The 16299-nt window shown below is 39.4% G+C and overlaps 1 protein-coding gene across 2 annotated transcripts in view; it reads left to right on the forward strand.

The window, feature by feature from the left end:
* gng12a (guanine nucleotide binding protein (G protein), gamma 12a) overlaps positions 1-9501 on the forward strand; it is a 33757-nt gene extending 24256 nt beyond the window's left edge. For both annotated transcript variants that reach the window (XM_007568753.2, XM_016680044.1), the window contains exons 2-3: positions 4459-4567; positions 7428-9501. In XM_007568753.2, the coding sequence (XP_007568815.1) occupies positions 4475-4567; positions 7428-7553 (219 nt within the window). In that variant the 5' untranslated portion in view covers positions 4459-4474 and the 3' untranslated portion in view covers positions 7554-9501. The remainder of the gene's footprint in view (positions 1-4458; positions 4568-7427) is intronic.
* Positions 9502-16299: the final 6798 nt, after the last annotated feature.

Below are 16299 nucleotides of genomic sequence, written 5' to 3' on the forward strand. Positions count from 1 at the left end.
TGTGTGTGTGTGTGTGTGTGTGTGTGTGTGTGTGTGTGTTTGTGTGTGTGTGTAAGGTACAGTAGAGCAGTGTGGTGTTGGCAGTAGGTGGTCCTGCCTGACTGTTGGTATATGTGTGTGTGTGTGTATGTGTGTACGTGTGTGTGGTGTTATGTTGTAAAAGGGGTGGTCTTCTTTCTGATCCTTTTACAGGTTACTGTATGTATGTGGTGGTTATTAAAGCCACACTGGAGTTCAAATGTTGACTCTCTTAGAGCCTCACATCATGCTGCTTAAGAGCTGGCATCACATCACAGGTTCTGCACACTTTGGCTGGTTTGCCTTTCCTGCAAAACTTTATTCTGTGTTAGCAGAACTCTGCATCGTCTCTACATTCCCTAGAAGCTGTGTAACACAATAAAGATGTCTTGTGCAAAAGAATAGTTGTATGTTGTTTCTGTCAGCTGTAGAGGCAGATCTCTGTAAGACTCTTAAGATTCACAAATCACATTCCTGCAACTTGCAGTCTGATTCCAGTCTGATACTGTGCTAAAGTCAGCATTAAAGCAGCTTAGTCAGTTCAGTGTTGCATTACCTTTCATTAATCATAATTAATTATTTTGAGCCTGTGATATCACAAAACGAATGGTGAATTTTTACTCTTCAAGACCTTTAATTGCAGGTCAAATTGGAGCCAGTTCTGTGGATTCTGCCACTTTCTGCCCTGCTCTTCAGAAATTCTTGTGATGCATTCAAACAGTAGGTTTTAAAACTTTAAAACGTTCAGACATTTTTTGCATTAAACAGTTAATTGACATAGAAGTTGATGGGTTTTTACAGTGAACTACGTGTTTGTTACCAGCTGTGAAGCACATTGAAAAATAGATGAAGTGAAACAGCTAGATTCATTAAAAGTGGTGAATAATAGCGCAACAAAGGTTTGAATAAGCAGCTAGCATTATGCTGAATTATGCTAGCTTTGTATCTTGATTTTTTTTCGTCTTCATTAAGTATTTTTGATGACTGTTAAACTGTTGAAGCCACTGCTGGGATAGCAGGACATGAGACTTTCATGTTATGGGGTACTATGCAAATACTGGATGATATTATTTTTTTGTTTAAAATATCTGAAATCCTGCCAACTGTCAGGGTGACCTCTCCTGTTTTAGTTAAAACTACACAGTTTTTCCGTCTGGAAAATTATGTAGTTTTAAGCCGTTAGGAGACACAGTGCCAAAACCTTAAACTGCTGCTGCACAAGTTACTCAACAGATTGTAGCTAGGCAACCAAAGAGTGAGTAAGTGGATGCCATCGACATTGGCTGTGGGAAGTTGAGCGGTTAAGGCCTTCCCCCTGCCTACATCACCCAGAATACTGTGCAGTTCTGCACTGGAGTTCAATGAAATTGTTGAATATTCTATCAGGCGTATTATCTATTGAAATTAATTACGTGTCTATCATGATTATGGATTTATTGTCTAGCCTATGAAGTGTTGCTTTTGATTGACGGCCACTTCTGGGTCAAGTGCACATGATGCATGTTAAAAGCAAAGCCTAATTTTACATACAGCAAGTCACGACTGAAGCAACAATATGCTGAACAAATGACAAACATGGAAGATAATAACTACAAAAGCCACAAAAACATGATAAATGATCCCATGCTCAGCCTGTTACAACTCTCTTGCTTCAAAATAATTGACTTTGAACCGCAATGTTAAAGTCTGTTTGTCTAAACTAATTATTTAACTTGACGTGTAAAAATTCTGCAGAGAATCTTCTGGTTTTAATAAGCTCTTTCTAAACAAAACTTGTCATGATAATGTGGTCAGTTCCTTTTGTAAAGTTGGACATCCTTAATGTTTTTAGGGGTTTGCATCAAACAAAAACAGCATGTGAAAACAGTCTTATTCCAACAGCAGTTTATCAATCTTAGTTCTGCACTACACTCCCTGTTATTTTTTTTTTATTCATTGTACTTTATTGGTTTCCCTGTTTCAGTCCCACTTGTGAACCTTAATTTTCCACCATCAAATAAAGAGAAATTCACAAAAAATGCAGAATTGTTATCCCTGCATTTATGTGTAATGAACAATAACTTCTACATAAAGCGATTCTCATGTAATGGAGCAGGGGTCACCAACTCCAGTCCTCAAGGGCTACCATCCTGCAACTTTTACATTCACCTCTGCTCCAAAATGTCTGAATTCCCTCACCAGCATTCACTCCTCTCTGCAATAAGCTGGAAACAAGCAGTTTATTTGATCCAGGTGTGTTTGAGCAGAGACGCATCTAAAAGTTACAGGATGGTGGCCCTCGAGGACTGGAGTTGGTGACCCCTGTAATGGAGAATCACACCCTTTTCTCTTTTACACGACATAAATAAACACAGCCCTCATTGTAAATGGATGAAAGGATTTTTTTTCCATCCTGCCTTTTGGGGCCTCTCCTTTACGACTGAGTCAGGAAGGTTTTCCTTAGGATGTTCACACTGCGTTCTGCTGGAAGAAGCTTTCATGTTTCTTTGAGATGGTATCAGTTAGCTGGTTGAGTCATTCTGGGAGGTGCTTTCTTTAGACTGATTACTTTTCCTTGAATGGAAATAAAACACTGATTATACATTCATTGGAAGAGGATGCAAAGTAGAGAGTTTACTTCCTTCCCATTTCCGTTTTTTGTCATAATTCTTCCTTCATCCTTTGTTCCCAAAAAGTAGAGCTTTCTGAGCGCTGCCTGGAAGTTATCCATCATGCACAAGATCATGTGGAAGTGAACGTGGACGAGTCACCCTGTGAACTGTTACATTTACCGCACATTCCTTTACTGCTGTTGTTTGAAGTTATTGAGGTCTTCATTATTGAGGTTGGATAACCTTTTTCTACAAATATAAAAATTGCGGCAATATTGTTATCCGATAACTACTGCTGTTATGGCCGATAACTGATATTTCCCTATGTTGTATACATTTCCTTTCACTTTCAGCAGTGTGTAAAGGTGACCACACCACCTACATTCTGCTTTTAACCTGCACTGCATCTCCATCACTGTCATGATTGAAATAAACATAAATCCTTACATCGGCCCAGTTTTACTTCTTGGACCGATACCGATACGTTAAAAAGTGACTGATACCGATGTAGACTCTGATATACCGATATGTTAAAAAGTGACTAACGTCGGCTGATACCGATGTAGACTCTGATATATCATACATAAAAATGGGTAAAAAATACGCTGTGATAATCATGATGAATACACTACAGTAATGAACATGAGCAAAAGGATGTTATTCATCAAAGATTTGTTGAACTTTCAAAGCAATATCTTTATTATAGCTTGTAAATTATGATGACAAAAATACATATCTCCTAAAACATTAGCATGAGTTGAGCTTAATAGTTTTACTATATATCCACTACTATTATTGCATCATTCTGGTGTATTGCATTAAGTAGAAAATGACCTCCAGTCCTTACTGAGGTCATCTGTTGTCTCATCCTGAGGGGCTGATGTCCAACAACCTCAAACTGTCCACAGCATGCCAGCAAACTGCAGCAGATTTTATACAACATTTTAGTCAGCCCATGATTTTTAAAGATAAACTGTGGAGAGAACCTATACTTGAAGCTTCCAGTTTCCTTCTTAGTAGTAGGTTTGGAAAATGTGTTGTCTCAAGAAGGCATTTGCAGAGAGTTACAAATGTGTGTGTGTTTGTGTGTGTGGGTATGTGTGTGTGTTTTTTTTTTTTTTAATGGGAAACTTCAGCCAAACAACAGTAGAAATAACCCAGAGAGTAAAACCTGTGATCCAGCAGCAAGTGGATGGGGTGATGTGTCCGGGCTTGTTGTTCCTAGCTGGTCTGGTAATGATTAACAGGAAGTGGAACCACAGTCCAGACTGCCGTGCTTTGCTGTCATAAACGCATCAACCTCCTAAAGTGGATCTCCTATCAATCCTCGCATCTTTACCTTATTAAGGCTTTAATCCACTCTGGCTCAGTCTGGTTTATTTTTACTCCTTGTGTGTTGGATCCAGGTTTATGACCTGGGTTTCCACCTTGGCTGCTTGTGTTTGTGGAGTAGGTGCTGGTGCTTCACAGAAACAGGAAATGGAAAATAAGGGTCCTGGCATTGGTTGAGTCGACCTCACAGGGGTTTACAACCCATCACCTCAATGATGTGGCCACATCATGTACTGGCATGACATCAGAAGGAGTCTGAACTGCTACAAAGAGTTTCTGTACTTACAGAAGCTGCTGCAGGAGCTCATGAGTAGCTGATATCCCAGCTAGGTTTGTATGAAGAAATAAAACAAATATATAGCTATTATCCAAATGGGTTGAAAAACTTCTGGATCTGTCTCTGACCTGACCATTTTCTTTACTTTGTGTTTGTTTAATTCCACCTTGGTGTGACATGTGAGATATCCCACATTCTCCACAGCCACGATAAAGCTTTGCTTTGTTGTTCTTGTTACAGTGTTGTACTTATCAAGATGTCTTCTAAAGCTCCGAGTGCCAATAACCTGAGCCAGGCCCGGCAGACCGTACAGCAGCTGAGACTAGAGGCGAAAATTGAGAGGATAAAGGTAAACCACAGAACAAACTTCTTCGTTGGCTGAGACTGTCGAACCTTGCTGCTGTCTGTTTTCCTTTCCACTTCCTTCCTTACCCCCAATACACACCACTTAAGTCAGACATTTTCATGCTACAATCAGATGTTTAGCTGGCGCTAAAGACTCCAACTCAACAGTTCATCAGTGGACTCCTGATAGCGAATATTCACGTGAGAGTATGTACTAGAAATCCCACCAATGTAAACACAAGCCAATCTGGGAGTAAAGAAAAAGCTATTCGAACAAAATGCAAAATTTTTAATTTTTTTTTTGTTAATAAAAAGATTTTAGTTTGTATTTTCTCTCAAAGCAGACGTGTGTTTCTTTATCCCATAGCACTCATGACATTACACCAAAACAGACCTCAGGTCTATCTTGGTCGGACACTCGGAGACGCAGTCTCAAGGAATTCTGAGCAATCTGCAAGGCCCCGATGACATTACCAGAATCCAGTTCCAGGTGATGTACATCATCTGACCCGACTGTTCATCAGATTGAATGCCAAAACGGATCCAGTGTGTTTTGGCCCTTGGGTGCTCTGTAGTTCTAGGTGCAATTTTATCAAATTTTCTATTTCATCCAATAATCAGTGCAGTACCACGGGTCTCCAAGCAGTCGGTCATGGACGCAAACCATTTTCCTGATGAAGTTTTCCTTAAAGAAAATAATACAAGTTGCAGCTGACCAGCCTAGACATGTTAATTGCCTCTCCAATGCCAGCTTATCCATGCTAATGGACAGTAGAGGTTACCCCATTTCAGTGGGTGACTGGACTAATCATTCTAGTCACCAGTCTCTCCAAGGCTAACGCTAGTGAATACTCTCCTTTTCATTTGCCAGTGCCGGCTGCTCAGTTTGCGGTGAAAGCCTATCATTAGTCAGATCGGTAGCTAGTTTCAGAATTCATATAGCTTCCTGTGACAATGGAGTAGCCACCACTGGATGCCCTACAGTCTTAATTTTGGTACTGTGCCATAACTGGGAACCTAACCTGTGATCAGTTCTCAAAAAACAGTCGGAGAAACAGAAAGCCAACAAGCTGGGACTAACTCTGAGACCAGACAGGGAAATAATGGGTCACCATCAATCTGGATTTGTCCCAAAAGTTTCCAGCAGGTCAGACAGAATCACAGAAGTCAGATAGAAGAATCAACATTGTAAACGTGAAGATTTCAAAAACCAAATAAACACAATATCTGGGTCCACAAAATATTTAACAGTGATCATAAATAAATACTTTTTATCAAGACATATAAACAAACTACTGTAGTATTTGAACTATCCCTTTAGTTGGTGGTGTAGATTGCAACCCTGTAGGGGTTAGTCAGTGTTATTATGTAGGAGGTCTTGACCACATGTCTTTGAATTGGTGTCTGATAAAACATCAGAAGCACTGGCTTTAAACACTGCAGAACACTGGACTGCTATTTCACCTTAACATTTCTCATGTCTGAGTCACTCAGTCAAGATGCAGATGTTTAACAAATAATATTATATCCATGGAAACCTATACCCACCGCAAATTAGCAGCCATTATCTGCTCACATCGCACTGTTTAGATTTATTTGTATGTTTTAATTTTAATCACATTTTACTTACATGTCAGAAAGAAATGATGGTGAGAAAATAATTTTCTGGACATATATAGTTCTTGGCACTTTGATATTTATTTTCCAAATTTAAATTACAAAACTGTGTGAAATGCTGTCAGGAAGTTTCATAGTTAGACAACTGTTCAAAAGCATACAGGATGTTATACAGAGACAAAAGACAATGAGGTAAGGGATTGCGTAAAAAACCTCAGAACAACAGAGTCCACATGCCACACTGCGAACAGAGGCAGGGTCTCTGGGTAAAGGCCAAATAAGAGGAGGAGGAACCCACTTCTGTTTTGCAGTTTTATAAGAGACCAAGGCTTTTAGGAACAATGCTCCGATGAAGTGAAGGAAGGCTCTGACTCAATCAGATCATCTGCATGTGTTCTTTCCAACTCCTGGTCAGCTGAAAGCTGCTGGTATGGAATGGGAGCTTAAAGGGGCAATGTTATAAATTTTCCGGGCACATGGTGCCATTTTACAGCACAGCTCAGTGACTATGTTACCTTCAGTTGTTATAAAAATGTGATATGTACCAAATATGGCTCCATAATTTAACACCTTGAAATCAAGCCCCTGTCACTTTAAAAACTCTTGCTCTTTCTGAAACTCCACCTTCAGGATGTCATCACAACATGGCTCATCTATGAACCCTTTAACAATGTTTTAACCAGAGTTGCACTGAGAAGTAGCTCCTATAATGGACTCAACAAATCTGCAGAACCACCTGGAGTTTGCTAACTGCTGCTGGCTAGTCTGAAGGAGCTGAGTGGGGGAGTCACAGGGAGGGCTGCTTTGTGGGAGGGAGGCTTGGAAACTGCAGCTGTGAGGAGGGGCAGCACCTTGAAGGCAAAGCTATATCCAACCAGGTGTTTTTCACTGCAGTTGCCATGGAAATTAAAAGATTTCTCAAACATTCATGAAAGAATCAAGGTAACAATCCACGTTTTTTTTTTTTTTTTTTTGATGAGGGAATAAGATTATAACATGCTGTAAAGCTCAAACGAGTTGATTTTATATAATAAACAGGAGACTTATTGGGATGAGTTGACTGAAAGGCTCTCTGAGTGATCTGGTGTGTCGCCTTTGCTTACTTTACTTTTCACACACACATGTTGGTTTGGATCGTGGTTTTTCCAAACCGGCGATCCAGATGCCTTGGTGCGCTGAACATCTCCAAATGAGAGAACTAAAAGTGTGGTGTTTTTGTTTCCTGTTTTTTTTTTTTTTTTCTCCAGATCTCCCAAGCCTCCGCGGACATTGTGAAGTACTGCAGCCACCATCAGAAATCCGACCCCCTCATCGCGGGAATCCCTGCTTCAGAAAACCCCTTCAAGGAGAAGAAGCCCTGCACTTTATTGTAGTGGAAGCCCTCTAGCCTTGTCTTTTTTTCTTCTGCTCATCAACGTTGCTGTATTGTTCATGTTGGGAGGGGTGAGAGAGAATCTGCGATCATATCATTAGGTGTTTTAACAGTCGGTGCAGAATGCCGTGCGGCGGCTCCCGTTTGGGGGATTTTGACCAAAACTACTGACCTGCCACTGTTCAGGGTGAACTTCATCTGCTTCAGAAATCTTTGTCTGCGTGGGTTTGATTGCATCTTAAAGTCTCAAACTTATTTTCTAATTCTTCTACCAGTAAAAGCAGCATTCAGTGGTGGGTTTGCTCTGTCAGTGTTTATCCAATTGTGTCTCCAGTGGGCAGTGACTGTTATTTGCCTCTCTGGTTTGCCTTAAATGGACGCCAACAACCAAAGTCTCCCAACTGGCCTTTTCTATAAAAGCCTTTTCTTCACATGATTGAGAACCACTGCAGCAGTTTTCCACATGTAAGTGCAGCTTGTGCCACTAAATTCTTGGGATCAAAATTTCCAAATGTTGCCATGATGTATTTTTTGAGAGAGAAGCAGGTAGTATTAAATCAAAGTACATGAAAACAGTAGTATCAAACAGCCGGTCACATCTCCGACTGACCAATGACAATCCACATTCCATTGAATATCCTGTTAGCATTTTTGTTAGTTTGATAAATTTCACATCGTCTTTAAATTATTTAATAAAAAAATTGAGGCAGATATATTCTCCATGTTGAATACTTTTTAAATCCATTCATCTTGCCAAGTTTTTGGGGAAAGTCTCCTGCCTATGAAAACACTGAATTAATCTCAAATTAACTTTTTTTTTTTTAACTCTGGATCAATGGGGATTTTTTTTTTTTACTGTTAGATTCTACCTCCAATGTGAACTAACCCTTTGTGTTGAAACCTGAACTACTGCATTCATAACCTCTTTTATGAGTAGAGATGCCAGTTTCCAATTAAAACGTCTGATTTGCAGCTTCCAAATTTAACAGATTCCAACCCTTTTTAAAAACTATAATTGAAAAAAAAAATAAATTAAACACACACACACACACACACACACAGATTCCACTCACCAACACTCAGATGATGGATAGAAAATTTCCCAAAATCTCGAGACCAAATGTGAGTTCAGTGTAAACAAACATGGCCGACTGGGAAGAAGCAACGATGTTTTGTGGAATATATTTAACAAAGATGTTTGCCGTGTCCACCAGACTTTCTGGTTTCCAGTCAAATTGGAAATCTGACTCATCTGTTGGTGCATCTTTGTATCTACGCACACACACACACACACACACACACACACACACACACATGCACACGCACACTCTGGCTGAACAAAACTCACCAAATGTTGCAAACTACTGTGAGCTCTACCTATCAACTCACAGCAAATAACTCCAGGAACGTCAGAACTTTTAATGGTTGTAGGAGGAGGTGATAAAAGCTTTTACATTTATTCTACCAGATCTGTTATTGGTGTTATAGGTGGAAGTGGGGGGCTTTGGAGGTGGAGGGAGTTCAACATGCCTTATCTGCTGTGGTAAATTTAAATAGTAGGAATAAAATCAGCCTTACTCATGTTTGCCTCTTATGAGAAATCATTTTACATGTTGTATTTCCTTTAAAACGATTAAAAAAAGAAAATCTTTCTTCTTTTCTTGTTGCCTTCACCATACGGACGCCTGATGCTGATCCACTGTCATCTCTCTACGTCTGTTTTTCTTACTTGCAGTGAATCGGCTCAGGGTGTCGCTGTCGATGATTTGGGAACAAAAGCTTAAGAACACAACTGTCATGTGTTGCCATGTTTTCATTCAATCTGTAACTCTTGTTAATTTAACTGTGACCAAATGCTTTTTTTTCTGTTGGATAAATGTGTTTATTAATTTACCAACATTGGTATGGAGATTTGATGAAGCTCAATAAAGTGAAACATTCCTACAGCATGACGCGTCACCTCTTAGTGACTAACAATACAGGAAGCTGACTGGGGTCTCTTATGATGCAGGCCGGCTTGTTGGCACTCGGGTAAAGGTGTCAGCTTTTATTGCAGCAGCATAATCTCTCTCACTGAGAGGTTTCAACCTTTAATATGATTCCATTTATTCAGCAGTGGGGAAAACATCCTGGATTTGTCCAAATGTTTCTAACAAATTCAACCCCTGCTGTCGGTACTTCAGAAACCCTACTCAACCACAAGTTTACATACACCAAATAAAAAGACACACCTGTTTTTGCCATCTGATGTTAAATCAGACTAAACTTTTCTTGCTTTGTTGGAATTATGAAAAGTATTTGTTTTCTAATTCCACAATAATGAGAGAACATGTCGGAGACTTTAAGTGACTTTAATTATTACATTCAATAATTATTAATTAATAATTTAAACATCTGTTTAAATTAATGTAAAAAAAACATTTAAACACACTTAAATTTAAACAAATTAATAATTTAGTTGACTTTACTTGACTTTCTTAATTGTTCTTGTTCTCTCTGTGGTCTTATTCCCCTCTACCAGAAACAACCAATCAGAGTCCAAAGGAGGATCTTACTGCTGTCAGTCATTCTCTTGTACACACTGCTCAGACCCTCCCCCTTGCCCTCTGTTACACTGCAGCTGGTTCACCATAACAGAGCCCATTATGAATGCTAAGGCTAGTTAGCATGGCCACCAATGATTGAGGATAAACAGTTTTCCTGGAGCGTAAGTTGTTTCTCCACAGTTCATGAGCGGATTGACAGCGTTAAGCCCCTCCTCCTGGCTCTGATTGGTTCTTTCTGACTGGGAGCACAGCATCCCTTCAGACAGATATAGTAGCACAGGAAGGAGCCCCGTCTCTCCACATATTATCTGTCTGAAACTGTCAGGATGATGGTTTTAACAAATTTAGTTTTAACTTAAAGCTGAACTCACAGCTTACCTGCAGACTGATTCTGGTCCTGGAAAAATGTTTGTGTTTTTTTTTTTTTTTGGCTCCATATTTTGCATCATCATTGTTCAGTTCACTCTATTTTTTTTACTTCAAATTAGGCCCATAGCACCACACATCATCCCCCATAATTAACACTGGGCATGAGGAGCTTGTCCACAAATTCATCTGTTGTTTGACACCTGATCAGACCACATTTTGCTGTATAAATGTTGTCTAAAGTTGCTTTGGGTGACCTTCAGGTGCCACTCTTTAACCGCTCACTTGTGTGTGTTGGCAACATAACATGGCTCCTCCTCCAGCCTGGTGACTGAAAGTCATGAGCCTCTGTGTGTCGTCATATTTCTATTCCTCCAGCAAAACGCAAAGTCATTAACATAAGAAACTCTCAGAAACTCTACCCTGCGTTTGTAAAGTTACTCAGTCAATGAATTTGTTTCATCAAAATGCTCCAAATGGGATGATGCTACTGAAATGAAGATTTATTTTAAGACTTCATAAACATATTGACCAGGAGTGTCTCAGCCTTTCTGTGGGCTCACTTCCTGTCATTAGTGGTCTATTCCTGTTTAATTTGGGAGCAGGAGCTGCGGCCCTCAGAAAACAGGGAACGCTGGAGCTAAATTTAGAACAGAGCCAAGGCCCAGTTTCCGCTCCTGGAGAGCAGAGGAACTATTTTTGCTCATCCTGGGAGTCCGCCGGGTTTCTCTAACCTTGTTTCTGTCCAGCTGGAGGCTGCACACACTGTGGTGTGTTCTGTCTTTACACAATGGGAAGATCATACAGGATCATACATACCACATTGTTAAAGCTGCACATGTAGTGCAGAGGATGCAGCGGTTCTCACACACAAAGCAGCAGCAGCAGCAGCAGTGGTGAAACGTTGATGCCTCCTTTATTAAAAATCAGCAGTTTTTGTGTTGTTTTTTTCCCCCACAAATGAGAAGTGGTGATGCAGGATGAACCAGGTGTGTCTGCGGTGAGAAAACAGGAGGAAAAAAACAGCTAAAAATAACACAAGTGGTAAAAACTTAACAGTAGTTAAAAAAATGATATACAAAAATTCAACTTGAAGTAATAATGTAAAAACTTAAATAAATTGGGGAAACTTAAAAAAAATCTCTTAACTAAACACTTTTAATCTAATACAGTTAACTAAAGACCGTTACCTTGATAAACATAGCAATAACTCTTAAGTGTTTAAAGTTATATAACAAACTGAGTCAACGCAACAAGGAAAGTAGTCAAGCTGAGTCAGCATTTTTCTTTACAGTGCACAGCTACAGCTTTAAATTCGAAATGTGAGCAAAACTTTGTCAATCTTCTGCTACTGTCAAAAAAAACAAAAAACATTTTCACCATTATAGTGTTTCCATTAAATAAGAAATAAAATTAAAATCACACGTGAATAAGTTTGTTCACGCGATAAGTCATTAAAAAACTTTTCTTGCTGAGGTGCAGGAACAGTGAAACATAGAAAAAGACACAAACACGAGTTTAAGATTGTAAAAGACAAGCTCATCACATACTGGTGTTTTTTTGTTTGTTTGTTTGTTTGTTTGTTTTTTGTTCCATATAGAGATTTACAATATTTCAGTGAGGAGAAACAAAGTTTAAATTTGTTAAAAAATCAGAACAAGGGGTAGAACCTCTCTTCTTACAGCAGCAGATGATATTTAGCAAGCAAGAAAGCAATATTTATCACATCAGATATTTGGCTCTCGAGGTCATCAACATATAATATATGAGTTATGGTAATCTCTTGGATGTCCTCCATTCTAAATGACAACCAGCTCTGAATGTCTCTCCAGAGTTTACAAGAGAAGTGACAGTAAAAAATGAGCAACCGGATGTTTCCACTGGCAGAAACCATAAAGAAAAAGACAACAGAAAGTAGTTGGAGGATGATGTTTTTTAAATAAATTATCACATGAACAAACTTATTCATGTGTGATTTTCATTGCGTTTCTCATTTAATGGAAACATCGCAATTGTGAATTTGCTGCTGAAAACAATGCTAAATAAGCCCAGTGTAAGCCCGGTCCAACAGCCTGAATGTTGGGAACCAGCAGTCTCTCTGCCTGCCAGTGGGGGCCTCCGCTCCTGCTGTGAAAAGCTTTCCTGGTTCTGGTGTCAGTGTGTTGGAATGTGCTGCGCTGGGACAGAAAAGGGTGTGTGTATGTGTGTGTGTGTGGGTGTGTGTAATGGGGCAGGCTGCAGAGGTTCGGCTATCTAGTCCCTTCACTCTTTCACATCCCAACTATAACAAAGCCCAAGTAGCGTCTCAGTTTGGTGACAGGAGGAGCTGCTGGCAGCAGCCTCTATGTGTTGCTCTGCTCCTGGTTCCTCTTTCAGGGAATGGGGATCTCTAGATGTGAAACTGTGGCCCCTCCTGAACCTCTGCCAGCATTTTATAGACTTTCCACTTACTCTGCAAAACTGAGCTGGCACTGGTCTGCTGGTGTGCTGAAACGACCAAACCAGAATGAAAGAAATAATTAGGGCTTATTTTACTGCCTTGCAAAAAGAAGATCAAGATCAAGGAAGCTTTCTTGTGATCATGTGTTCACACCAGTTCAGAAACATTTAACCGCAACAGCTTGGAGATAAATTCAGGAGCAGTATCTGGCTTAAGATAGAAAGCTTTATTTTTGCAACAAGATAAAAAACAAAAACAAAAAAAAAACTTGTTATAATAAGATTTATATGTCATTTAAACCAAAATATCTTCTCTTATGAAGATCAAAGGTTGTAACAGTAAAACAGGAACATGTCTTGGGATTTTTAGATGTCGTCTACAGGAAACTGTGAGATGAATTGGAACCCTTTCTGACTTTTTAATAAGTCGTGATCTGGCAGAGGAGCATATTTTTATGTCTTGTTATGAAATATTCTCATTACAAGGCCATACTCCTCCTGAATTTATTTTATATCTGACAGTTAAATGCTTCACTAGCCTGGGGACGAGACTTTAATGCTTTATTTTTGATTAATTAATTACATGAATTTTGACCTGTCGACAGTTTTTGCACAATTAATCAATTCACTCGTGTTTGGTACGCCTGTAAATCCAAGCAACTTCTGCAAACCGATCTGATGGGAAAAGTTGCTGTTTTCAAGTTGTAGTTTAAATTAGTTAGCTTATTAGCAAAGCTACATGTCTATTTATGCAATAATTTAGCAGCAAAAAGGGTTTCTGACTTGAAAATATTGCTTATTTTGTTGACATCTGATTTTTGATTAAAATGTGATTAATTGATTACAAACCTTGCAATGAACTCGATTTAAAATTTTAATCAAGTCCAGTTACCAGTTCACACATAATGGAATTCTAGATTTAAAGGAACTCAGTGTTTCTGCTGTTTTGCAGTTTTATGGAAGTTTGCTCCAGATTTGTGGTGCATAGAAGCTGAATGCAGCTTCTCCATGTCTGGTTCTGGTTCAACCCTTGAACTCTTCCACATTTTTGCGAGTAACTTTTTGTAACATGAGGCTTAAAATAACCTTCAGCCTCCGATCACAACAATACTGTGTTACATCAGAGAGCGTCACACCCCCCCAGTCACAGGACAGGTGACCTTTCACTTAGAGCCAACCGACACCATGGAGCCCTGAGGAGCGGCTGGAAGGCAAAGAAACACTTTGAGTCACACATTCCTGAAAAGCCTTAAGGACTTTCCAATGATTTCTAAAGGCCAGAATTAGCGGGGCAGTAACTGACTGTAGGCTGGAGGGAGAGCAATGAAGACTTTATGTTCAATCAGATAAACGCACAAATGGTGGCTTTATGCAGTACACCAAAAATGAAAGAATATTATATCCATTAAAGCAGGAAAATAGCAACTGCTAAATAGACTTCTCTTATTGCACTTTTTATGCTGCGCACTCCCAGTGGGTTTTGGAAAATGTAGTGAGGCAGAGTGGAAACCGAGGAAGGACACTGAAGTAAAAACCTTGTAATATTTCCTGTAAAATGTATTTTTAAAAAAAAATGTTTTTTCTGGTGACGAATAACTTAGAACATTCATTTCCACTTAATATCACATACAGTCACATCAGCTCAGAGGCAAATGGCTTTCTGTTTTCAAACTCCAGACATTTCATTTAGTTCTGCTGACTGTCAAAGTGATCAGCAGAACTAAAAGAGATCCTGGCACTTTGTGAGTCCGGTGAGGAATTAAAAAAAAAAATGTCCAAAAATAGTTTAACATCAGCCATTCCACTGTGGATATTTAAAACTTTCAGAACTGTCAACATGCTCCAGTCTGGCTGATCACGGCCTAGTCAAAGCTCAGATGATGTAATTTGTTGAGGGGAGATTTGAAAGTGAGGAGTGGGACAGACTTTCTGCAGACTGGTTGGTGGCTACAAAAACCCCAAAAGTCATCCTGCTCAGCTGCTCATCTCTTGTGTCACAGTACGCTAGTTCTGTTTTTGATAACTGCACAATCAGTTATCAAATAAATAAATATATTTATTTATATATATTTTTATACAAATAAAAATGTATATGTTTATGATATAAACTTTAACTTTTATTACATATGCATACAATCAAGAAACGTATGGACAGCCCTGAGCATCCTCTTTATGAAACTTTCAGAAAAATAGAGTCTTCAGTCAGAGCCATCTTCAAATTTGTTGTAATACAGACCGCTACAGGAGATCAACAAGAAGTTTCTCAACTTATTTCAGCTAAACTGTGTTAGAACAGCTTTAGGAAGGGTTACGGTATAGTTGCATAATTGTCTTTCTCAGAGAAAGAATAGAAATTTATACATTAATGTGAAATTTTCTTTCCAAAGAACTGAAACTTCCCGTGGGGTGTGCAAACTTTTTAAAGTGACACAGCAAAAATGAATGCCTCATTAATGATTTTTTCTAACCTGAAATTCTGCAAATCTTCCACTGGCTGCTTTCACATGACCTAGATTGTGAAACTCAGTTTCACCCTTTCGCCCAGATTATGACTTGGCACTTTCAGAGGGGGTTGCCTGCCTTGCATCAGCTGAGTGACGTCACCAGCAGCCAGCTTCTGGAAGATCACCTGCTGGTGTGATCATGTGACTAATGGATAAAGAAGGGGAGGAGGGGAGGAATCAGCGGCTCAGAAGGGCTTATACAACGGCCTGCATACCAGAAACCACCCACTGACTAAACTGTTTCTGCTCTGCTCTCTTCTGACCTGCAGCAGTTCAGGAGCCGCCAAATCAAAACTTAAGTCGCTCAAATCTTAGACAATCACAGCCTGATGTCTCTGTTACGCGCTTTTCTTTAGAGAGTTGTTGAACTGTTTGGATGAATGCGCTCGGTCCTGCTGACCGTGGCAGAAGCCTGAGCAGCGGGCGGGTTGTGCCGCTCATTGTTCTGTTTAGGCCAGGTATGGCACCGGGGCCACAGCAGGGCCACAGTGGCCAGCCTGACCCCCTGCCATCCACACGTGACGCTCTCTTTCACTGCAGCTCAGCATTCAGCAAAAAAACAAAACAAAACAAAAATCAACCCCACACATTTTACATTTTGTTTCCAAGAAGATTTTATTGACAGGAAAACATTTGTCTGATATTCAAATCGTGCAAGTTTGTAAAAAAAATAATAACATAAATATGCATAAATATAATTAGAAATAACTTAAATTTGAACAAAAGAACTAGTTCACTTAGAAAAAAATAAAACAACAACAAAAAAACAGCTGGTGTGTTGATAGATATAGAATAAACAGTAAACAAACAGAATGAAGGTTTTCCCTTTTGAAATCAGAACATCAACCTGAACATGAACGGCTGTGATGAATAAGTTAAACTGCAGCAGCTC

The sequence above is a fragment of the Poecilia formosa genome, unplaced genomic scaffold (genome assembly GCF_000485575.1).
Source record: "Poecilia formosa unplaced genomic scaffold, Poecilia_formosa-5.1.2 Scaffold230, whole genome shotgun sequence".
Lineage (NCBI taxonomy): Eukaryota > Metazoa > Chordata > Actinopteri > Cyprinodontiformes > Poeciliidae > Poecilia > Poecilia formosa.